This window comes from Kwoniella newhampshirensis, chromosome 13, assembly GCF_039105145.1.
Source record: "Kwoniella newhampshirensis strain CBS 13917 chromosome 13, whole genome shotgun sequence".
Lineage (NCBI taxonomy): Eukaryota > Fungi > Basidiomycota > Tremellomycetes > Tremellales > Cryptococcaceae > Kwoniella > Kwoniella newhampshirensis.
The window spans coordinates 287,592-310,810 of NC_089966.1; the positions used below are offsets into that span (position 1 = coordinate 287,592).

Here is a 23,219-nt window from a genome sequence, read left to right on the forward strand (position 1 = left end):
CGAGCATGCGTTGCAGTATCAAGCATGGGTCGAGGGAATTTAGACATGCTACCCAATATGTAAATATTCTATTCCTGCGTCTCCCCTACACAGTGCAAGGTGAGCATGGAATAGGAGTGACAGCGGCAGCTTCAAGCTCGGATGACCCCAAGCATGGTCTGTCCCTGTTTTGGGCCTTGACACCTCTCCGACCATACCCTATACACTCCTGGATTCTCTCTCCAACCACGCGAACGCCCTCGCATCACCTGTCTCCTTGACCAACGGCGACAATTTCTCCAGTACCTCGGAATGATACGCGTTGAGCCAGTCCTTCTCAGGTTGAGTGAGAAGGCTCAGATCAATCAGAGTAGTCTGGATCGGGCACTGAGAACCAATTTAATCAGTATTCAGATTCATGACGCACATCCCGCGCTCCAGATCCCACTCACCATTGTAACTTGCTCCAACCCCAACCATCCCTTCCCACCAAAATTCTCCCGTGTCTCCGCTCGACCAATGACGTCAATTCCCTCGATTCTGATCCCCCACTTGCCATCCGCATAGTAACCGGGCTCGTTCGACATGACCATCCCTTCATGTAAGGCGACTTCATTGTATGCTGGCCTTTGGCCGACGCCATGGGGACCCTCGTGGACGTTGAGGAACGAGCCAACGCCGTGTGAGGTGGAGTGGCTTTAGTGACAGTCAGGAGTCCGGCACTTGTTTGTGGCGTGCTTACGATGATTGAAGAGGTACTTACCGATAATCTAAACCGTCTGACCAAAGAGCTCTTCGTGCAAGAATGTCTCTGAACACGGAGGTCAGCCAACCGCCAGAAGCAGCGGTGCCCGAACTTACAGAACATAACCTGAGACAACCAGAAGTAAGCTTGAGCAGTCTCCTAGGACTACGCCAGCTTACCAGTAGTACCTTGAGGAAAGATAACCGTATCGAGCGCTATCATCTTCATCAGTGATTGTCGCCAACTTGTTTCCATAGCAGACATACCTATGTGTCCTTGCAGCTGGATGATTGCCAAAGATTAGCGATGTTCTGAGCGGGTGAGTACGAACGGACTCACGACTCTTGTGAAAGCCCTCTTTTGCTCTTCTGTTGGCGTGCCAAAATGCTTATTAAGGTATACTTCAGCTTAGCAGACTGACTTTGGTGTGCGAGTAACTTACGAAGGTCCTCGTGACGTCGGTAGTGCCTGCCACGAGTGTCAGCTGTTGGACAACTTGACAATATGAGAAGAGCAGCTTACCGTCAAGATATTGAGCTGATGCATGGTGGCGAGATCAGCAATGGATTGAGTTTCTGAGCTTCAAGTACTCACCTCCTGAATCACATAGGTACATCTGATCTTTCTCGATCACCGCACTGCCCTGTTCCGGTGGAGCATAATGTATTATTGCTGATTTCAGGTTCAGCGCAATGCTCAGGATCGACCTCGATTTTGTCTTTAAATGAGCGTGTGAAAGGAGACTCACCTGCGTTGGGTCCAGTTGAAGAGATGGTCTCAAACGACAGACCCTTGAACCATTTGTTCTCCCTACAAATCCTGTCAGCGAACCCCACATCGTATACCAGTTCACATGTTGGCTCACTTCCTGTACTCTTCCAGAACAGTAGCCGCATCGTACTCAGTCCATGTCTCTCCCTGGTTGAGGACATCCTCGAGCCATGCGAAATAGCGCACAAGGGCGACGCCGTCTCGGATATGACTCTGTCTAAATCCTTCGATCTCGGTCTGTTCACAAACAACCATAAACTTTCGATCAGCTCAACTTCCTTTTTGTGAAAGCTGAGATGAGGATTTTCACGGAACCCACGGCATTCTTCTTCGCCTTGAATTCCTCGATCATCGATCTTCGCACTTCGACGTTGTCCTATAGGTCTGCATCAGCTTTGCGCTCGGTTCGAATGCTTCCGAACAAGCCAGCTGACCTCTCCCACTGCCTTTGCCACTGCCCAGCTGGTCTTTGTCCCTATCAAGACCTTATCCGTTTTCACTACCTTTTCCTCCTTCTCTCTCTCGTCTCGCTTGGCACCGTCAGTCCCGTCCTCTTCCAGTTTCGCTCTTTTCGCCTCGCCTCTTTCCATCTCAACATCCGGTCCACTTGGGGGCTGAATACGGTCCACTTTCAGTTGCTTTTGCCAGTTCTCCAGAACGCTCCATATTTTTGAATAGTCCAGTACTGCCACTCCGTTATTTTGAAGGTATTTACGAACGGTATCATCTAGTGAGGCGGAGTGGGCGAAGAGAGTGCAGTCATCTCTGGTCAGGATGGCGTATGCGAAGAAGACCTACAAAACAGATAATTTTATTAGCATTTCGACAAGAGTCGAAGTATAGCTCTTCCAAAAGCGGGCACCAACTCACAGGATTGTAAGGTATGTCGCTTCCTCTCAAGTTGAACAACCAAGCAATCTCATCCAAACTCCCGACGACCAGCCCTGGACTTCCAATCTTCTTCAACTTAGCCCTCAATCTTCCCAACTTCTGAGCGACCGTCTCGCCCGTGAACTCATCGCTGAGATGAAAGATTGGATTAGCAGGTCGAGAGGGACGGGATGGAGGTGTCCAGATCTGGTCGATTAGGTTTGTGTCGATGGCCACAAGATCGGAAAACTGGAGGGAGGATTGCAGTGTGGTAGTTTCGGAATATGGAATAAGGGTAGAATCGATACCTATGCGTGATGATGGTGGGAGATCCTGCATTCGAGTTATGAGCCTATTGATCTCGTAACAGCGTGGAAACGTGATGAGCGATATGGAGTATGGCAATATATGATGACCCACCGATTTCAACCATTGTCCCCAAGTGGGAGTTTCCGGTAGACCAGTCTTCATCAATGACCACCTGCCCTCAAGTCAAAGCCAAAGTCGGTGATCTCTCTTCTATGATTGACCATAAGCGGACCTCCACTCACCCTTGACCCAGCTGTTTCTGAGCTTGTAACCAATATCTTCCATCGGTCCAACATCTCGCATCGGTCTGAGTGATCACTGCACACCCAGCAGATCCCGTGAAGCCAGTGATGAAAGCTCGTCGGGCGTCACACGGCGCAAGGTATTCCGACGCATCTGGAGAAGAGTCAAATGCGATCAGCTCAGACTGGGGAACTGAACCTCGAGTACTGAGAGAAGAATAACCCACGAGCATCCTCGGAGGGCACCACACTGCGTTTGGTGAAGATCGTCAGTTAGTGAGACGATAGCTTGCGCCAAAGGGAGGTAACGGGACATACTAGGCGTCGATGCTTTGCTCCTTCATCAATTCTCTCAACTGTGTCAACCTGCCCTTCGATTCCGACATGATGGTGACTATATTTCGACAGCGGACCGGAGTGAATGCAATGGATATGGGAGAGAAACACGAGCTGCGAGCTGTCGAAGATCTCAAAGAGCGTAGGGGTGCTGCTATTCGGTAGTGTACAGAGGACGCGAAGATGAGCATGTATCTGTCGTTCACGAGCCGTTCGGTGACAAGGAGGACACAAGTCACAAAGGTAAATAAATCCACCAGGAATAGCAGTCCAGTCCAAGAACCATTGCATGTCCCGGTGATTCCGGCGGAACGCCACCGACGAGGACGGATTCAAATTGAATCAGATTAAGTTGTCCGTCATCGCAGAGTCCATTCATTCATCATCATCATCAGCAGCAGCAGCAGCAGCAGCAGCAGCAGCACCGTTATCAGACCACAAACCATTGACCTGCAGCTTGATCATCAACATACGCAGGTTCCGGGCTCGTAACAGGGTCAAAGCAACATGCTTTCACGTACGAAACACTTCATTCCTCCTTCTGGAGGTGGATCCATTGCTGCAGGACCATCCACACTTCGATCTCCGCTGTCAAGATCATTCTCCACCACTTCACGGCAACATGCTAGAACGCACGGAGTTAGTCATTACGATGCATTGAAGCTGCCTAAGAACGCAACCAAGCAGCAGGTCAAAGCTAGGTTCTACGAGGTGAGTGATCGCTATCCGTCCAGCTGTGTGAATCAAACGAGTGGCCATCGGCTCTGATCGCCTGGACGATCACTGGCTGATGGAGCTGAAAGATCTTTGAGCTGACTTTCCGTTACGTGGGCAGCTGTCGAAGCAATACCATCCCGATGCGAAAGGGGGCGATACGGCCAAATTTCACGAGATCAACGATGCGTACGCGACGCTAGGGGATGAGTCGAAGCGGTATGTCATCCGTTCTCATTGACTGGGTCCCATCATGCGAGATTTCCCCTTGCTACTGTGCTCATCCTCTGCTATTCGTTTTCTGCCGGACATCTCGGCTGCCTCGTCTTTTTGGAGAAGGCCATAAGCTGATGCGATTCCCTTCCACAGGCGTCAATACGATCTCTCCCTTGTTCCTGCATCGCAAGCTTCACGACCGACATACACCACCGGCCATTCATCTTTCCGACCTAATGATCCCTATCTCCATCGACATACCCAAGGACCGCATAGAGCATGGCACAACCGACCCGGTCCGTCATCCCAATCTCAAGGCGCTGGGCCAAGCGGTTCATATGCGCCTTTCGGACGAAAGACACCGCCCAACTATCAATATTCTTACGAGTACAATTACACCCATAACCCGAACGTGCGGACTACCGATAGATCAGGATGGGGCAAGAGAGGTAAATCGGCACAAGCTCCGGAGGAAGAACATGTTACGGGAGGCGGAGTCTGGAGGTTCATAGTGACGGTCGGATTGATATTTTTCGTGATCAGTCTAGGGGGAGGTTTGACAGCGAATACAGAGAGCGTGGGAGAGTATGTCTTGATGGGGGATGAGAAGCGGGTGCGAGAAGATGAAGAGGTTCAAGAGGACGATTCTGGAGAAGGGCGAAGAGCGGAGTGCAAGAATGAGCAGGGAAGATTTGGTTCAGGCCTAGGAAGAATACAAGAAAGATCTCCGAGAATCGACAACGGGGATTCTCAGTTGCCAGATGTCAGGCAAGAGTTGCTTGGCTATCGGACACGGTACCAGAGTCTGGATGACGACGATGGATTCGTCGTAGATCGATGTCGGTTGATGCCTGGGGCTAAGAACAGAGACTAGGACTTGACCTTATTCTCGAGCATGTAATGAAGTCTGTATCTATAGTAGCGTCTGGGAGATGCATGCGCTCTCAAACAGCTGTTCGAATTCGGTGATCATGCGTTATCACGATTTTGTAATGATCAAATCAGTTAGCGGGATCAAATATCGGTTAACGAACCTTCCCGATTTACCCGGGACACACCCAAATTCACTCGTCTTCGGCATCGAGTAATCAACGAATCTATCAATCACTGAACCTGTCTACCTCTCTCAACACTCGCTTTCATATCAACAGCTCATATCGACTTGACCAACAGTCAAATCCGTCATCATGCAATCTCTGCTAAGTGGAGCAGATTGTTCGACCTCTTCCAACCCCCTCAAACAAGTCCTGCAGAGGGAAGGGGTAGATAACAGTCTTTTCAAGGTGAGCTGTCATCTTCCTCCGTCACCCCCTTCTTCGACTTGAACCCCTCAGGAACTAATCTCTATATATGCAATTCGACTAGGATCGACTCGCTCCTGCTCCAGGGCCGAGCTCTCGGTCTGGCTTCCGACCTTTGCTCCCACAACACGCACCGGCACCTGCGCCAACACTCCATGCTAATCCAACTCCACATCCATTCAATCTGTCCCATCTCTCCGCTGCGCTCTCCCATTCACAGATTGGAGGTGTTCCTCATCCCGGACAATTTGACACTCAATGGGATAGTGCTCGGTCAAACGGTCACTCACTTTACTCACCTCCTCCTCCCGGACCTGCTATGTCCTATCAAGCGAGCGGATCATCGACTCAGCAGTGGCGAGGCCTTCATCCCGTACAAGTTCAAGAAGAGAGGAGTTCATGGTCGAACGATTTTCAGCCGATCGATCAAAGAAACGGCGTCGATAATGGGAAAGGCAAAGGTCGCGTATTGGAACCCCGACAGCATCATCATGTGCCTTACCAACCATCTACTTCGGTGATGGGCGGGATGTCATCGTTTCGAAGTCCCTATCAACCGTCCTTCACACCGATGTTCAATCTCCCCAGTTCGTATCCTCAAGCACAGATATTGTCTCTCCCGTCGGGTGTAGCGATGGACGGTTCGAATATGGATGAACTGTTTGCCAAAGCTGAAGAAGAATTCATGAAAGCGGAAGCAGCTTCGAAGGACCAAGTGGGCAAGGGCAAGGGGAAAGAAGTAGTGGAGGATCAGAGGGAAGAGGTAGCGGAGCGGGCCGAGGAGGACGTGGTCAGAGAGCCGAAGGGCGACTTTGATGCGGTGTGGGAGAGTCTTCGACCAGAAGCAGAGAGATTGGGGAAATTGGCAGAGTGGGAGAAGGATTTCTCGCAGGTGAGCTTGAGCCGAAGTCCATGACAAGACCCTTCCAACCCCTTTCGGAAGTCTGGTCCCAATCTGATTCGAGGGAGAACTGGCTTCAAACCTTGATCCATCCATGTGGATCAGGCTGTTTCAGCCAGTGCTGACGGCTGTCAACAACACCTTAGTTCACCAATGACGAGGACGATCTCTTTGAAACTCTGAACGAAAGCCTCAATCGACCTGACGTTGGCCAGATGCCTCTGGATGACCAACTCGATTTCGGCCAATTCGGCTTCGGAAACGGAATCTCGGAGGAGCTCTTCAGATCAGATGACGGCTTACCGACGTTGAAAAATTATGAGTTCGGTAAGTCGCCCTGTCTCTGGCATACTGAGCTTTAGATAGAGCCATGGACTGACTCGAGTGGTAGCCTCCCCTTCGATTCACGACGCTCTGGCTCCTTCCGCATTATGGGCAGAGGCCAACCAGATCCTTTCGTCTGGCGGATCATTGTCTACCGCAGCAACAATGCTCGAGTCATTCATTCGACGCGCCACTGCAGAAGATCGAGATCAGCTCAATGTGACACGAACCGAAGCTTGGTCATTACTTGGTCGAGTACACGCAATGGACGAGAAGGAAGAGAAAGCTTTGGCTGCGTTTGAGGAAGGGCGAAAGGTCTTGGAGGATGAGGGTGCACGAGGCAAGGAGGCTATAGCGGGAGAAATGTTGACCGTGAGCTTCTACCGGCTGATTGCAGGGGCAAAGACATAGCTAACGCGCCCAATGTGTTCTGCAGAATCTAGCCATATCGTATGTGAACGAATCACTCGACCTCGCCGCTCTTACTACCCTGCACGAGTTCCTCCGACTGCTACATCCTGCGCATGCTGGTCCAGCACCATCTCAGTCCTCCCTCTCATTAGACGAGCATACCTCACCATGGTCATTACACCAAAATATGACCAATTCGTTCCTCGCTCTTGCGAGGGAACAGTATCAGGGCCAAAAAGGGACAGTGGATCCGGATGTCCAGGTGGGACTGGGAACATTGTACTACATGATGGGCGAGTATGGACAAGCGAGAGACTGTTGGGTGGCAGCATTGGGAGAAAGGCCAGACGTGAGTTCAGAGTAAGATACGCGGATATCGCATCAACTGACAGGCGGAAATATCCAGGACTACCTGCTGTGGAACCGACTAGGAGCGACTCTGGCGAATGGTGGAAGCTCAGAGGAGGCAGTCGATGCCTATCGTCGAGCCTTGGAACTCAAGCCGACTTTCACGAGGGCAATATTCAACTTGGGAGTAGCTTGTATGTCATTAAAATATTCCTCCCTATTCAAAACGTCTTGGCATCGTATTCGGTGTTTGTAAAGCTACTTTACGGGGAAGGCTGACGATGTCGCATACAGGTCTCAACATCGGTGTGCATAGAGAAGCTGCAGAACATTGTGAGCGGTCCATCCAGTTCTTTCACGGAAGTTTGTGATTGAGCAGAGCAGAAGCTAATGCAGGGGTGTGGAATTTTCAGTCCTAGCGGCCTTATCACTGCATCCTTCGCAGCGTGACTCGAGCGATGCCCAGATCTACCATAGTGGTAGTTTATGGTCGACCCTCCGGCGTTCTTTGGTGGCTATGGTGAGTGGATTTGCACAGTTGCGAATCTAGTTGAACACAGCTGATGCTTCTGCTCAGGATATGAACGACCTCGCAGATCAGGCTAGACCAGGGACAGACCTGAATGTCTTCCGACAAGCCGGATTTGAGTTTTAGTCGACCAGTGAGTTGTAGCTTAGTCAGCATTGGTCAAAGTGCATGCAGTAGTAGCATACATGATATATGGCCATTACGTTATTGTGTCTTGCTGTCTACATTTTATACTGCTTCCCCCTCGTCCTTCTTCACCGTCAGGTTCTCCGTTTGTTTGAGACTCGTCAGAGCATATTCTTTCAAAACCTCATCGGAAGATACCGAAGGTGATCTGAATACTGGATCGATCCCACTTCCCGTCTTTGGGAAAGCGATGACATCCCGAATGGATTTGGCCCCAGCAAGAATGGCGACAAGTCGATCGAATCCTATTTTGTATCGCATGGATTATCAGCCTGTATCTGCTCGACCATTTCTTTTCAGACGAAAAGAGACCTTGAACCAGATCGCGCTTAGAGGAGAGCTGTATAGCCGACGAGGTCGAGGTCGGTGTCGGTGTCGGTGCAAGGATGGTGGAAGAGGAAGAGGGTAATTGAGAGAGAATATAGACGTACCCAATGCGATCCCACCGTGAGGAGGCGCCCCACATCTCAGTGCTTTGAGAAGATGATCGAATCTCGCCATCTCCCCTCGGTCAAGCTGCAAAACCTCCTTCATGACCCATTCCTGCAGCTCGACATCGTGTATCCTCACGCTCCCTCCTCCCACTTCCTGACCGTCCAGGACCAGATCGTAATGTTGACCTCGGACACCTTGCACTTTCCCCTCTTTGAGATCTTTCAGATCTTCCCACATCGGCGCAGTGAAGGGATGATGCGTCGATGAGTATCGGCCGTGGGCGAGGAAGGACTTGTCCTCGTCTGCTAGGGTGAAAAGAGGGAATTGGGTGATCCACAGAAAATGAGGTTGGACCGGCAGTGTCATGAGGCCTATCGAACGAATCGAAATGGAATATATCAGTACGGTTCCTGGAATGTACGAGTGCAGTCGGGATACCGAAACAGGTTATGACGAAGGTGCGAAGTCGTAGGATACCAGGTCCGACATTCTTCTGACAATGCCGAAAGACACCACGAGCCACACTCACCCTTCGCTACCTGCGACTCCATGATCTGCACTCTCAATCTTCCAAGATGTGTCCATCCGCCCTACATGCGCCAGATCCTGGCAATCAGCAATTCACGCTCTCCCACGCCTCCCTCATGTTGTCTCGCTCACCTCTGCGATCTTCTTCCTCCTAGACAACCAGACCACGTCCCCCGGCTTCACTCCGCCCGGCATGGACGTATCCATTTCCAGACCCATAGGCTTGGTCAACACACTGTCGTTCTGCCATGAATGGGTGTTGGACTCATTGATCCTGACGTAGTCGATCTGTAAGGTATCCCGTCAGCTTGGGTCGACTTGCGCTTTGAACTGAGGATGAGGATGAGGATGAGGATGAGGATGATGCGGAAGCCGAAGCCGAAGCCGAAGCCTGAACGCACGAAAGAGTTGTTTCCAGCGAACGAAGCGATGTCAAGACCTTTCGCTTGAGCTGCAGGGGTGATCATGAATTCCACAGTGTACGGACTTTGATCGAGCAGGATCTTGTCGAGGTCGTTATCTGACAGGGAAGGATAGTACCCTATGGGCAGGGTCTGGAGCACTTTCCGTCAGTCTTTCTTATAAGAACGCACAAATCCGTCGACTACACCTTATACTTACATACATCTCGAATCTCGTGTCAGGTTTGTCGGAGCCGTACTACGGACACAAACCGCCTTAGCAAAACATTGATCATCCAAAGTATATATGAAGGGCACTCACCACATCCATAGCCACATCATATGGCATCACTCTGAACCAACCTTCTAATTCCTCCCCTTTCACCTCTTTCCAGATCTTCTTGACCATCCCTTCTATCACCTCCCTAATCTGTCTTCCACCTATCCCCCACGTGCTTCTCATACCACCTTCGTCTCCACCTCCACCTTGAGCGGTCGGCGCTGAACCTTCCACAAAAGCCATCTCGAGGTCTACCTGTGTGAACTCCGGCTGTCTGTCTTTCCTCCCGTCTTCGTCTCTAAAACATCGAGCGAGCTGGAAATATTTGGGAATAGCGCCGGAGGATATCAGCAGTTGCTTTGGTTGTTGAGGAGATTGAGGAAGGGCGTAGAATGTTGGTTGACCGAGTGCGTTAGGGGATCGTGTGGGCACGAGGAATTCACGCGCTCCTTCGGGAGACGAGTTGAGTAAGATGGGAGTCTCGACTTCGGTGAAGCCTGCGATATATCGATCAGAGACGTCAATGATACGCTCCTCTGATTGTGGAGAATTGCCACTCGCCTTGATCATGTAAGTAACATCGGATGATCTGGGCGACCTTTGACCGCAATTTCAGGTTCTCGGCCAAGTCTTGTCGACGCAGATCGAGATATCGGTGTTGAGCTCGTAAATCCTCGTTGGCCTTTCGGAAATGAGATCCTTTCGAGATTAGCTGCAGACAAGCGATCAAACAAATCGAGCAGCTTTCTCAAGCATATTCCCGGAGTGTAAGCCGACTCACTACCTCTGGTCGATTTGGGTAGAAGGGTAGTACCGTATCTGCAGGATTGAGCAATGTGACATTCTCCACCTCGAGCTCAATCTCGTCGACCGCCTAAGCCCAATACCGTCATTCAGCAACTTTTCACGTTCTGACATCCGCGCAGCTTCCCCATCTCCCCCCGAGTTGACCTCGAAAACTTTCAACAGGACCACCGATACTCCACTCACCGAGCTTCCACTCTTGGCTTTTTGTTTCCTCGTCCTCACAATACCCTCGACTAGCACCACACTCTCCAAAGGATACTTCATCAGCTCCTCAGAATTTGATTTCAGTCGTGAGACCAGTTGCACGGACGAAGACGATGAGCGGAGCGTGAAGAAATGAAGGGATTCGGAAGCTCGTCTGTTGTATTTTATATACACGGTCTGTTAGCTCTTTACTCCTGATCCGCTGGCTAGTTCACAGAATTGGAATAGGTTGCGAAGAGGGAGGAAAGGAAATTGAGGAATGATCTTGTGCTCACCGTTGGGAAAATAACCATCCGCCCACGACCACTTTCTCCCCTTCCAGCTGGGTCGACAATTCCGATATATCATGAGTGATCGTTGCTCTTGGACCTGGACACGGAGCGAACCGATCAGGACTGTCCACCTGCATGGCATACTCCTTGTGCCGTATCATGAATCAGTAGACTCACCATGATGCGCTCTCAGTCCACCTTCTCGCTCTTTGTGCGGAGTGACGGGTCTCGGGCCCGCCAACGTCGCAGCAGAAGTCAAATTCAGTCGACGCTGTTGTGAACCCTTCGAACCGGTGGCTCGAAGCGTATTCGATGCTCGTATCGGTCGGAGGAATGCACATCGTGGACAGGTCGATCGTGCGTATGCGTATGCGTTTGCGTTTGCCAGAGCTCTAGAAGCCCTTGATGCAGACATCGTAATTCAAGTCAAGGAGCTGGAGGGAATCAATACATTGGGACAAAAGTATTCATTGTTGTAAGTTGGAACTTTTGGACTTTGGACTTTGGATTTGTTTTTTCGGTCGAGTTGTGTTTCTCGGGTGGTTTCGCCTCCACCCTCGAGTTCCTCGATCACAACTATCTATCTGTCGTTCTATCTGCCTACATATCTCATCTATCTAATCTTTCCTCCTCGATTCGGAAACACATATCTTGGCAGACTCAACGAGAAGACGAGATATCGCAACTGTACAAGCCAAGTCGTTCGGCTCCATCGTCGTAGTAGTACGACGTCAGACACAGCGAAAGGCATTCCGATGTCCCTCCGACCACAACTGCTGACCTCGGCACTGACCCATATCGCAACGCATTCCTTCACTCGACCGGCCCTTCTCCACGCCCTTCGCTCCCTCAGACCCGAAGTGTCAGACGCGGACTCGGTGCTCGACACGATCTTCGGTGCAGGTAGCGTCGGCGCTGGCAAGGCCCTCGTGGAAAGATGGGAGGAAGAAGGCAGGAAAGTCATGCTCAAGCAGGAGGCTAGTGATAGTCGGGCGAAGGATGGGAATGTGGGTGTGGGCGTGGGCGTGGGCGCGGGCGTGGAGGGACTGGAGGAGGTGTTGAGGAGGAGGTTGAATTATAGCTCGTTGGTTGGAGAACATTTGGTAGAGGTGAGTGATCCCTCATCGGAGGAACTTGCGTTGTCACTTTATATACAACGAGTCAACGATACTGATCGATGTGTACGACTTCAAAACGTAGGCTTATGCAAATCTCACTTCACCTTCATCATCCCTTTCTATACCACTACCACTCAACATCCTCCTCTTCCCCTCCCTACCAATCCTCCAAACCCTCTTATCAATCAAGACTCCCCCACTCTACACCCCTCCTTCGCCTTCCAGTTCCGGCTCCAGCTCGAGCGGTCCATCTCCCAACTCTGCCTCGTCCGCGATCAACGCATCGACTCTACTACATTTTCTCGACGACAAGATCAGGAACACTTCAAGACTCCCATTACCAGTCACGAATCCTCTAGGACCCCTAGGGTATGCTTGGAGGATTGCGGATCATGCGCTGTGGGTGACGGACGGGAGTCGCAGAGTGCCGGGAGAGGTGAAGAAGGGGTATTGGAACGAGCCGATCGGAGCAGGGGTCAGTCGGTTTGACATTCCACTCCAACTCACACACTTCGACAAGCGTCTGTCGCAGATCTAGAAATCACGGGACGAGCTCCTTTCTACGTGACCTGTTACGCTGTGCCACCTTTTGCCCAGAATATACGCTGATCGATGCCTCACATTTATCATCATAGCCCGAATGGTACGGTCAACGACTCGGTCTCGCCTTGGCCTATCTCTCTGCAGGTAAGTTATCCTCTCCTCTGCTCTCTTCCCACCTATCCACTTCCTTCCCGCATCACCCATCGCGATGAGCTCGATAGCGCGGACCAGCTGACTCCGAACTTCTTCAGAATCACGTTTACTTCAGCCTTATCCTGCAACTTCACCCTCCACACCATCCGCCAACCCTCATCTACCCGATGCACTGGCTTCACTATCCAAGAACCTCGATCGCTATCAGTCATTCAACAAGTCCATTGAGAACACTGAACACAACATGGGGGAATCGATGGGTTTTATCGACTTCGTTGGGAAAAGTTGGAAAGGTCTGATACGCAGTCGATATTGGTGATGACGTTTCAGTTCATGATTTAGGTAGCATGCATGAAGACGTGCTTTCGACATTGGCTTCTGTCCTACTTGTCCTTTTTCGTCTAATCAAAAGATATCTCAAACAAGGATCGTTTAGATGTCCTCCTTGGTGTATTGGACCTTGTCCGAGAACTTGGCGTCCTTCTCCTGGTAGATATCGTAGACGGGCTCGAAGCCTGAAACACCCGCAAGCGATTAGACCAAGCCTGACGAATGGAAATTACAAGACCACTCACTGTCACTCTGGTCACAAACCCTGTTAGGAGGGTGAGACTCGGCGAGCTTCTCGAGCTCCTCGAACTCATCCTTGGAAAGATCAATAACTGGAACGCATGAGATCATCAGCCTTCCAAATCGATGATTGATCAGCCTGACGTTGACAGCTCACCCTTGAGGTTGTTGGCAATTCGCTCGGGAGTGACACTCTTTGGGACGGGACAGACACCCCTCTGGACCAGCCAAGACAACAGGATGTTGGCGGTCTGGACACCGTGCTTGTCCGCGATCTTCTGGACGACCTCGTTCTCTCGAAGGTTGGTCTTACCGGTACCACCGAGAGGGGAGTAACCCTGAGGAAGGATGTCGTGCTTGATCAACCAGTCCACGAGCTCAGGTTGGGGGCATTGGATGGAAAGCTCGACTTGGTCTATTGCAGCAATCAGCGCGTGTACTACGATGATCGTCAGCCAAGCTGTGAAACTTACTAGCCACAGGCTTGATCTTGGCATCCTTGAGGAGCTTCTTAGTTCGATAGATGTTGAAGTTGGAGATACCGATAGACTTGACGAGACCCTTCTCTTGGAGCTGATCGAAGAATGTGCAAGTCAGCAAAAAGCCGCTGATCTTGAATTGGAAGACCACCAACCTTCTCCATCTCCCTCCAGGTAGGAGTGACGTTCTCAGCGAGCTCGACGTCAAGCTTGATCTTGCCGTTATCGGCCTTGACGGCGTGGTCGAAAGTGGGGACAACACCCTTGGGGGCGTCAACCTGGAAGTTGATCTATGTGTGGATGGGCGTCAGTGCTGCTCTTTTCACCGGTGTGATGAACAGAACATTCCGACTCACGTTCCAGTGCATCAAGTACAAGTCGAGGTACTCGATACCCAGGTTCTTCAAGGTGTCCTTGAGGGCGAGCTCGACGTGCTCGGGGTGGTGGTGAAGCTCGAAGAGCTTGGAAGTGATCCAGATCTCCTCTCGGGGAACACCAGAAGCCTTGATACCCTGGCCGACCTCAGCCTCGTTACCGTAAGCCCAGGCACAGCTGTGGGGTGCCAGGTCATTCCATTCGGTAGTGTATGATTTGATGATGGAGCGGGAAATTCAGTAACGAGGGGGGGAAGAGTCAAAGGACCGTAGGAGCACGTCGGAAGGGTAGTGGTTGCACAAAAGAAAAGCGATCAAAATCAAAAGGAAATCAACGACGACCGATGGTCAGCGAGTGCAGCCGATCGGTGCTCGTCCAGCTCTCAAGACTTACTCGATGTGTCTGTAACCGCTCTGCAACGGTACGGTCAGCTTGGAATTTCGTTGTCATCACCATCGAGACTCTTCACTCACCTTGAGAGCAGACTCGACGGCCTTTGCGACCTCACCTGGGCTGTAAGAGAGCAAATCCGTCCGTCAGCTGGTGCATGTCGGTGAGTCGACCTAGGCAGCTCACGCAGATTGCCACTGTAGGAGAGAGAGAGAGAGAGAGAGAGAGAGAGAGAGACAGCGTCAGTCACGGTACTCTGGCTCGCGCAAGAGAAAAGAGAGGGGAATGACTCACGGTACCGAGACCGATGACGGGCATTTTCAAGCCATTGTTGAGGGTGAAGTGAGTGGGTGACATTTTGCTAGTGGATCGTATAGCCTTTAGGCGAAGTGAGCGAGCGAGTGTGGGTAGAATGATGGGCAAGGTATGTTGTTTTTGATCTACGCACGGTGTTTTGTTTGTTTGTGTCTTTTCAAAAGGGTGTTGAATTGGTGTTGATGAAGTAGAAGAAGAAAGTGAGAAAAGAAAAGAGGGCTTGGAATTGGATGGAATTGGAGAGGTCCACGATGGGGGGGCTTTGATGGGCGAAAACGGGTTAATGGTGTGCGGTTGTCCCGTTTGCAGCCAGCAGAGTAGAAGAGCAGTGAGAGATGCCATCATGATGTAATGCCCACTGTTCATTCAGGGTAAAACAACCCGTAAAATAGCAGTTCTACCCCCCATATATCCATTTCGCACTTCCGCCGGTTATCACTGCTCTACGCAAACAGAGTTGACATTCGGGCCATTAAAAGCCGGTATTCCCGTCAGTCTAGCACCACATGATGGGAGAGGAACCGAAAGGGACAAGAGTGGAGGTCGTCCATGTTTGAGAGTTCAACGAGGTAGAAGAGAGCAATGCATCTTGTGGTTGTCCTGACGTTGCTCTGTGAAAATACCTCCAACGGACATGTGTGAAAGTGCGATAACCGTAGAATGTATGAGAAATATCGTCCATGGGTGAGCCAAAGACCAAATGATCAAAAACACAGTCACTGCCGTCCCCGTCTCGTCTCGTTCCCTTCCCCATCCCTTCCTCTCCCTCTCTCTTATCCCACCATCTTACATCTGCCCTCGCTCAGATGGCCAATGACCCCGAACCGACCAGACCACCGGTGAGACGGGTCAAGTCGCTGAGAGACGCTGCGAGTCCGTTCTGACCGACACCCAATCCGAGGTTGTTGAAGGTAGAAGCGGAACCTTGAGCAGCGGTGCTGGCAGATCCACCGATAAGGGGGAGGGAATGGGTGAGACCGCCCACGATTGGAAGTTTGGAGGTGAGACCGTTCAAGACGTTTCCGACGACTGGAATACCGTTGGTCAATCCCGATGCAGAGCCGCCCAAGAGGTTACCGACGACAGGGAGACCGTTGGTCAACCCTGATGCGGAACCCGAGCCGACGATAGGGAGGTTGTTGACCAAAGGCAGGGAGCCGACCAGGGGAAGACCGGAAAGGAGTGATCTCTTGGTGTGAAGAGCGGCTGAACCAAGAATGGATCCGGCGGCAGATGTGACGTCGTTGAGACCGGCAGTCAAACCCTGAGGACCGAGGTTCAAGCCGAGGTTGTTGATGCTTGAAGCTTGACCTTGAGCAGCTGCAGTAACGGCACCTGTGAGCCCGCCGACAACAGGGAGGGACGAGCCCCCGACGGTATGGGTGACTTTGTCGAGGACATCGCCGACGATGGGGAGATGACTGGCGGCGTTGACGACATTTCCGAGGACTGGAAGACCGTTGACGATCCCGGCGACATTACTGATGGGGAGGGAATTCAAGACGTTTCCGACCGGTAGAGCGTTGACGAGAGGGAGTGAATCGACAATGTTCCCAACGGGGAGACTTCCAAGGATGGGAAGACCGCTCAACAATCCACTTCGCTTGATGTGAAGACCACCTTGGCCGGCCAATCCACCAGCAAGTTGAGTCACGTCGTTCAAGCCGAGATTCAATCCGTTGGGACCCAAGTTGAGTCCCGCGTTGGTCGCGCTTGAAACGGCCCCTTGAGCAGTGGCGGCGAGTCCACCGACGACTGGCAGATGACCGAGGGTATCGGTCAGAGTGTTGGTCACTCCTCCGACGATGGGGAGACCGTTCAGGATACCGGTGGGGTTGTGGAGGATCCCAGCAGCGTTACCGATAGGAAGGGAGTTGAGGACGTTTCCGACCGGAAGCGAGTGGAGTAAACCGGTAGGGTTCGAAAGTATCCCGCCGACATTCCCGACCACAGGTAAAGACCCGAGAGCACCAGTGGGGTTGGACAAGAGACCAGAGAGTAGATCCCTCTGGTGGAGGACATGTGCTTGAGCTTGTTCGTGGACGAACACATCGCCTTCGGCGATCTCACCGGCGAGTGCAGCGATGTCGAGATCGAGTCCGTTTCCTACGGAAGTGGAAACGATCTTGGCACCTGTCGCAGCGTGGAAAAGACCTGAAGCGGAAGTGCCCAAGACACCGGAAGCAGAATGGAGGACGTTGTCAAGGTTGAGGTTGAGGTCTCGGACACCGAGATGACCGGAACCGACGGCGGCAGCTTGGCCTGCCGCGTTGGCAACTGCTGAAAGGGCGCCGTTTGTGGACAAGAGACCTGGAACGTTGAGCGATCCGACGAGGCTGGTAGCAGCGTTACCGTAGGCGTTGGCATTTGCTCCAGCTGCGACTTGACCGGTGAGATCTCCGACCAGAGGGATATTGTGGGTGAGTCCACCAACGACGGGGAGGACGTTACCGACAACGGGGAGATGACCGACAGTGTTGGTGATTGTGTGAACGGCGCCACCGACGATGGGAACCACACCACCGGCAGCAGCTTGCGCTTGACCCTGCGCAGTGGCAGTAGCACCGGCTGTGACGGAACCGGCAGCTTGGACGAGGTTGGCAATGTTCAGTCCGCCAGCAACTTGAGTGGCGGCATTGACTCCTCCAGCCACCTGACCCTGAGGTTGTCCAAGAATGTTTTCTAGGCCAAACAACCTCCTCTCGACACCGTGTTCCGTCTCGACATCCCTCAGATGCAGACCAAAGACATTCAGTCCAAGTCCCAATCCTCCCTTCGCACCAGCCCCAGCCCCAGCCCCAGCTGCAGCGTTGACGTTAGCGGTCAGTCCACCGGTGAGACCCGCAGTAAGAGAAGTACCGGCGTGAGCGGCGTCGATCAGTGTGGTCAAGCCGTTGGCGGTGAGTTGACCCGCGGCAGAAGTGGCGACGGACACGTCGACCTGGGCCATCGCGGCGAGACAGGTGGGCCAAGCGGCGAGCAAGGTCGAGCAAGTTCCGGTGGGCTCATGTGCGCAGACTGACTGAAGAACAGATTGGAATTTCTGGACTCGGTCGGCTGAGTCACAAAGAAAGGGGGATGTCAGCGAATGTGGTCAAGTAGAGACATGTTTTACAAGTATGTGACAGCGATCAGAGTACGACGAGAGGGGGGCCAGTAGTCGGGATCAGATGTTGGGAAGCTTCACTCACCGCCCAAAGCAGCCAACAACTGGGCAACAGTCCAGCCCTGCTCGAAGGCATAGTACACGGCAGAGAGATAGGCAGACACCTCGGTACATGTGGCGATGTCAGCATGAGCGACGACACATTGACCGGTCGCCCAAGCATTGACCGCGAGGGATCGAGTGATCTGCATTTAGAGGAGAGGAAAGGCATGGGGTCAGTGCACGTATCGTACTGTAGTCTGAGGAAGACACTCCACTCACACCGACTGTGGCGCCGAGCTGGGCAGATACGGTAGAGGTGGCAGTGACGGCGCCGCCTGTGGCAGTGTTGATCTACAGTACGAGTACAGTACAGTACAGTGGACAGTGACTTGTCAGTGATCAAAGCCGAACTGTGACCTCTTTCTCACTCACCAAAGCATTCGCGAACAACCGAATGTCAGCAGCGGCACCTACACCGACCGCAGCTGCGCCCGTGGCAGAAGCACCGCCTCCTCCTCCGAAAAGGTTGAGAGGCGCAGCACTGGCTCCTGCGAGGAGGGACAGTGCGATGATCTGTTTAGTAGAAGCGGGCATCGTGTGGGGCGACGGGTTGATTGCTCGTGTCGTGTGATGGACTGTGAGATGTAAGTGTGAGTGATCGGGAGGTTAGGTGAATCGAGTCGAATCAAATCAATTGATCGAGCTGGAGAGAAGAGAACGGAGTTGTCGCTGCAAGCGTGTTATGTGAACTTTAGTCTACCGCCAGGGTAGAAAAGTTCAGTGGGAGAGAAAAGTGTTGGTTGGTGGGTCGGTTGATTGGCTGAGAAGGATCGGGTTGGGTTGAGGAGAGGAGAGGAGAAGAGAGACGGGAACGGAGAGGTGTGCATGAGGTTATCTATATACATACGTGCATCATCATCGCTCGAAGTCAGGTCTTGGACAGTTCATACGTGACTTGCTTGACCTGACAGATCAACACGAGTCAGATAAAAGTTCGATCGATCGATCTCTCGACGAGACGAGATGAGACGAGACTGATATGTGGCGGGCAGAGAGCATGGAGAACGAGCGGAGAGGGATATGTATACCATTGGGGAGACAATATGAAAAAAAGGGCGGCATACAATTCTTACTCGGTCCAGCCAGTTTAGTAGTTGAGCAGGATGCAAAAGACAGTACGAGTAACGTTACTGGATCACGATTAGCATGAGGGAGGGTTTCGGTTGTGTCTCACTCGCTTGCCTTGGCTTTCCAACGGAGGACACACAAGCTACAGCACACGATCTCACTAGTATAGAATAGACGACATGATCATTTCGGTTCGACGGGCCCTAACGTCGCGATCGTCCGTATACATGAACAGTATCGAGGTGAAAGGAAAAAAGAAATAAAAAGAGTAGACTGAGGCTTTAACTCGCCATCGTGTCTAAACTTACGGTAATTAATCTCATCTTCCATTCGATTTACCTGTACCCTTCCTGCGCCATCAATCCGTCTTCGACCCTGGTTTCATAAAATCAGGCGGAGGCGGATGTTGGCCCCCCCCCCCTATACAATACTTCGCGATGATCCACTTCTCTCATGTGCAAAGTCAGAGTGAGTTGGTGAAAGCTGAATCAGTTCCGAAACCTGGTCAGTGCTGTAGTCAGTCATTCGGACCTCACCGGCCGTGTCACCCTGTCAGAAGGAAGTCAGTCCATTCAGCTGTATGTCAAACATGAGACAAGATCAGCAGATGGTACAGATCCAATGGCAACAAGACAAATCATACAACCGAGTCTTTCACGAGTCCACATGCTACTAGTGGCTTGCTACTGCACATGAGACTCTCCATGCATAGTGTAGGTTACTCATGATTGATCCTCCTTCTCTGGTCAGACGTCAACGACAGACATCGACCAGTCGTTGTGAGGGGGAAATGAGAGACTGTTTCATCATCGCAGTCTCATGCGTTCTTCTTCTGATCCCTTTGTCATCTACAACTCCCTCTCTCCACGTTTAGACTACAACGCTGATATCTCTCTTCGACACCTGCCTCTACTCCTCGTCACTGCTCTCTTCCTCCGAACTGGACTCTTCGCCCTCGTATCCTCCTATTGCACCCCCGCTACCACCGCCACCACGCCCGCTGTCGAAGCTCTGCAGCTGTGCTTCCATCCTCTTGATCCTCTCCGCTTCTTCGCGCTCATTGACGCTCTTCCTCGATGCTCCACCCATAGCTTTCCTACCCGGCTTCTTGCCTTGAACACCCATCGCGGTTTGGCCCTTAGGTCGGCCAGTCTTTCCGGTTCTTCCGCCGCGGCAAACGAGATTGTACAATTTGAGTACAGTACCAGCAGGCAGGGAGTCGATATCCAATTCTATCTCCTCGTTGTTCTGCGAATATTAAACAGACGCAATCAGCGAGGAAAGTGAAAGAGGATGCGTTACGAAGAGAAACTCACGGCACCCAGGTTGGTGGTTTGTTGGATGATGGTGATAGCTTTTTGCAAGGTATCGGCATCCGCCAGCTGGATCTTCTCAGCCAATTCCTGTTTCTGAGTGAGAGTCATCGTAGTCGGTTCCTCATCACTTTCCATTTCTTCGTCTTCGTCATTGTATGATGCGATTGGCTCCTTAGCCTTCTTAGGTTTCTTGGGATGACCATTACCGTTGACACCAGGAGAAAATTTGGAAACCGACTGTTTGCGTTGAGAAGCGCTAGCTTTCGACGCTTTGGGTTTAGGTTTCGAAGCCTTTGTTGCACGTCGCTTTGCGATTTTGGCACGAAGAGCAGCGATCTGATCATTCAGCTGACTGACTTGCGACTCAAGCGATCGGAGAGCAGTACCTGAGAAGAATCAGCAGAGCGTCCACGGAATACTCAGTCAACTCACCATCTTCTTCACTGGAGTAGCCCGCCTCGACATACTCCTCCGCCAACGGATCCTCGCTCTCCTCTCTCACTTCCTGCTTCGGCGGCAAGCTCCTCCATTTCTCGCTCCAGAGCTGCTCGAATTGAAGAGCAGAAGTGTGCACCTCATGTCCAGGGGGATTAAATTTCTGAGCGTTGGCGAACATGAGCTTCATGTCGTCATCCACCTGGGTGACATCATCGTACACGCCTTCGGACAATTTGTCCTTGATGATAGTCAGGTCTATCGGCCGTTTGATAACGGTGGTGTAATCAGGGATGACAGCAATGATATCCTGAATAGAGTAGGAGAAAGGTGCAACAATCATGACAAATTTCCCATTTGCTTCGAGGCCCTTGATCGTTCTCAGAGCCCATTGTAATTGAGGATCACTCCTTCTCTTCGGCTTTCGAGTTCCTGAGACGTCTTCGTACGCCAAGTCTTTCGATGGAGGAGGATGAATTTCTCGCTTGGGACGAGAATCGTCAGATGTCCGACGGATGACCGGTGGTTGGGACACGGACGCGCGACGAGCTGTAGAAGGTCCGGCTGCATGCGCACGAGGAGAAGGAGCAGCAGGAGGAGCAGGCTGCCCATAGCATTAGCTTTGTTACGAAAGGATGATCGCGAATGCACTCACCTCTGGCGGTAGATTTGCGAGCTGCTTCTCATAGATCTCCTCCAGCTTCCCCGCAGCTTGACTAACGAGATGATCCTTTCCATTGAACTTTCTCGAATTCTCCCAGATTTGCCTGACATCCTCGGTCACCTCGCTCACACTGTGGTATGTTCCTTTGCTCGTGTCCCACTTCGCAGCCTTGCTCTTGTCCTTGGGAGGGCCTCGGGGATCACTAGCGACAAGCTTAGTCTCCACAGTGCCAAGATCCATAGGTCTGTCAATGATTTGAGGATAGTGGGGAATACCGAATGCGACGATATCAACGGGCTGAGCGAAGAAGAGCGACTCGGCTGTTCGCTTCTTGATAGCACGAATAGTAGCGAGAAGGTGCTTATGTTGAGTCGGGGTGAGAGCAGAAGTCGGTCCGGCAGGACGGGGGGCGGGTGGGACGTAGGCGTGCCAAGCGGGGGGGGGATTGAAGGCGGCACCATCTATCGCAGGTGTCGGAGTGGAGACGGTTGGGTCAGGTTGAGCAGCTTGAGCGGGCACGGGAGTGGGTGCAGGAAGAGGGGTAGGATCTTGAGCTTGACCTGGGTTCGAGGCGAGAGCTCCATTTGACAATCCGTCCTCCTTGAGTCTCTTCTCTTCGCGTGCTTCGTCCAGATCATCTCCAGCCCTCTTCAAATTTGTCTCTGACACACTCGACTGTGCAACGTTTGCACTCGTTTGAGCTTCAGGAACCTCGACATCCACCTCCCCGACAGCATCGACATCCATTGCATCCGAAATTGGCTCAGCGGTGGGGAGCGCTTGAGCCTCGACTGTTGGAGCAAATACAGCCGTTTCGTCGACACCAAGGATGCCTTCTTTCTGCTCTTGCTCCTCTGTGGTGATAATGCTAGGCGTTGGCACCGCCGAGGGGATCGCGCCGGTCGGAAGAGCGGGAGGAGCTTCATCCTTGGCTTGAGGCGAAGGAGGAACGGGTGCGTCGACGGGTAGTGGAGGCTGGTCGTCGATCTGGGCCGGGGCAGGGAGAGGAGCGGGAGTAGAAGCAGGAGCAGCCGGCTGCTCAACTGTGAGAGAAGGAATTACAGGGATGGCACTCTCGTCTGCCTGCTGAGTCGAGGCTTGGCCATTCTGCGCCGCGAGCTCAACGTTATTGCCCGTATCGTCCGTAGCTGGATTAGCGGGGTTGGGACTTTTGGGAGCTTCCACGATTGTAGATGAGGGAGGTGGACCGTCGTTCTGAAGAGGATTGAGCAGAGGTTTCAACGGTACAGCAGCGGGATCTTGCTCGCCAGCAGGGAGGGGAGGTTGAGAGACAGGGGTTTGATCGGGAGCAGAAACGAGAGCCGATTGAGGTCCACCGAGGGAGGACATCCCGGCTTCGACTGTGTGACTTCACGAACTAGGTCGATAGGGTGGCAAATGAAGAAAAGGACAGTGTAGGTTGACGAGGAGCGAGGAGAGAAGCCAAATCAAGGTGACAAGGAGATGTGCAAGAAG

General features: G+C 52.2%; 8 protein-coding genes across 8 annotated transcripts; 3 read left to right on the forward strand and 5 right to left on the reverse strand.

The window, feature by feature from the left end:
- Window positions 1–198: 198 nt before the first annotated feature.
- On the reverse strand, window positions 199–3,302 carry IAR55_006087 (uncharacterized protein; the record flags this gene model as incomplete). The annotated part of the gene is made up of 19 exons (XM_066949174.1): window positions 199–366; window positions 432–675; window positions 743–790; window positions 841–850; window positions 904–939; window positions 991–1,006; window positions 1,064–1,111; window positions 1,167–1,192; window positions 1,247–1,261; window positions 1,319–1,396; window positions 1,473–1,534; window positions 1,590–1,732; window positions 1,815–1,871; window positions 1,930–2,289; window positions 2,366–2,698; window positions 2,786–2,846; window positions 2,917–3,070; window positions 3,144–3,166; window positions 3,235–3,302. 19 exons carry the CDS (start codon window positions 3,300–3,302, stop codon window positions 199–201), a joined length of 1,950 nt encoding a protein of 649 aa, XP_066800182.1.
- Window positions 3,303–3,759: 457 nt separating this feature from the next.
- IAR55_006088 (uncharacterized protein) lies at window positions 3,760–5,056 on the forward strand (the record flags this gene model as incomplete). Its single annotated transcript, XM_066949175.1, has 3 exons — window positions 3,760–3,963; window positions 4,088–4,185; window positions 4,336–5,056. 3 exons carry the CDS (start codon window positions 3,760–3,762, stop codon window positions 5,054–5,056), a joined length of 1,023 nt encoding a protein of 340 aa, XP_066800183.1.
- A 313-nt stretch (window positions 5,057–5,369) lies between these two features.
- On the forward strand, window positions 5,370–8,122 carry IAR55_006089 (uncharacterized protein; the record flags this gene model as incomplete). Its single annotated transcript, XM_066949176.1, has 9 exons — window positions 5,370–5,465; window positions 5,548–6,375; window positions 6,531–6,711; window positions 6,776–7,080; window positions 7,145–7,468; window positions 7,526–7,661; window positions 7,762–7,800; window positions 7,881–7,987; window positions 8,045–8,122. The coding sequence occupies 9 exons, from the start codon at window positions 5,370–5,372 to the stop codon at window positions 8,120–8,122; spliced, it is 2,094 nt and encodes a 697-aa protein (XP_066800184.1).
- A 102-nt stretch (window positions 8,123–8,224) lies between these two features.
- On the reverse strand, window positions 8,225–11,524 carry IAR55_006090 (uncharacterized protein; the record flags this gene model as incomplete). Its single annotated transcript, XM_066949177.1, has 12 exons — window positions 8,225–8,427; window positions 8,614–8,988; window positions 9,147–9,207; window positions 9,278–9,433; window positions 9,547–9,699; window positions 9,767–9,805; window positions 9,869–10,323; window positions 10,388–10,508; window positions 10,608–10,700; window positions 10,817–10,991; window positions 11,113–11,206; window positions 11,287–11,524. The coding sequence occupies 12 exons, from the start codon at window positions 11,522–11,524 to the stop codon at window positions 8,225–8,227; spliced, it is 2,163 nt and encodes a 720-aa protein (XP_066800185.1).
- Window positions 11,525–11,864: 340 nt separating this feature from the next.
- On the forward strand, window positions 11,865–13,242 carry IAR55_006091 (uncharacterized protein; the record flags this gene model as incomplete). The annotated part of the gene is made up of 4 exons (XM_066949178.1): window positions 11,865–12,218; window positions 12,310–12,702; window positions 12,863–12,914; window positions 13,022–13,242. The coding sequence occupies 4 exons, from the start codon at window positions 11,865–11,867 to the stop codon at window positions 13,240–13,242; spliced, it is 1,020 nt and encodes a 339-aa protein (XP_066800186.1).
- Window positions 13,243–13,355: 113 nt separating this feature from the next.
- Window positions 13,356–15,094, reverse strand: IAR55_006092 (uncharacterized protein; the record flags this gene model as incomplete). The annotated part of the gene is made up of 9 exons (XM_066949179.1): window positions 13,356–13,438; window positions 13,499–13,585; window positions 13,651–13,908; window positions 13,967–14,066; window positions 14,128–14,262; window positions 14,329–14,524; window positions 14,741–14,760; window positions 14,821–14,860; window positions 14,988–15,094. 9 exons carry the CDS (start codon window positions 15,092–15,094, stop codon window positions 13,356–13,358), a joined length of 1,026 nt encoding a protein of 341 aa, XP_066800187.1.
- Window positions 15,095–15,854: 760 nt separating this feature from the next.
- Window positions 15,855–18,794, reverse strand: IAR55_006093 (uncharacterized protein; the record flags this gene model as incomplete). Its single annotated transcript, XM_066949180.1, has 4 exons — window positions 15,855–18,109; window positions 18,244–18,403; window positions 18,480–18,551; window positions 18,633–18,794. The coding sequence occupies 4 exons, from the start codon at window positions 18,792–18,794 to the stop codon at window positions 15,855–15,857; spliced, it is 2,649 nt and encodes an 882-aa protein (XP_066800188.1).
- A 1,443-nt stretch (window positions 18,795–20,237) lies between these two features.
- IAR55_006094 (uncharacterized protein) lies at window positions 20,238–23,093 on the reverse strand (the record flags this gene model as incomplete). The annotated part of the gene is made up of 4 exons (XM_066949181.1): window positions 20,238–20,576; window positions 20,645–21,030; window positions 21,077–21,683; window positions 21,735–23,093. The coding sequence occupies 4 exons, from the start codon at window positions 23,091–23,093 to the stop codon at window positions 20,238–20,240; spliced, it is 2,691 nt and encodes an 896-aa protein (XP_066800189.1).
- Between the last annotated feature and the right edge of the window lie 126 nt (window positions 23,094–23,219).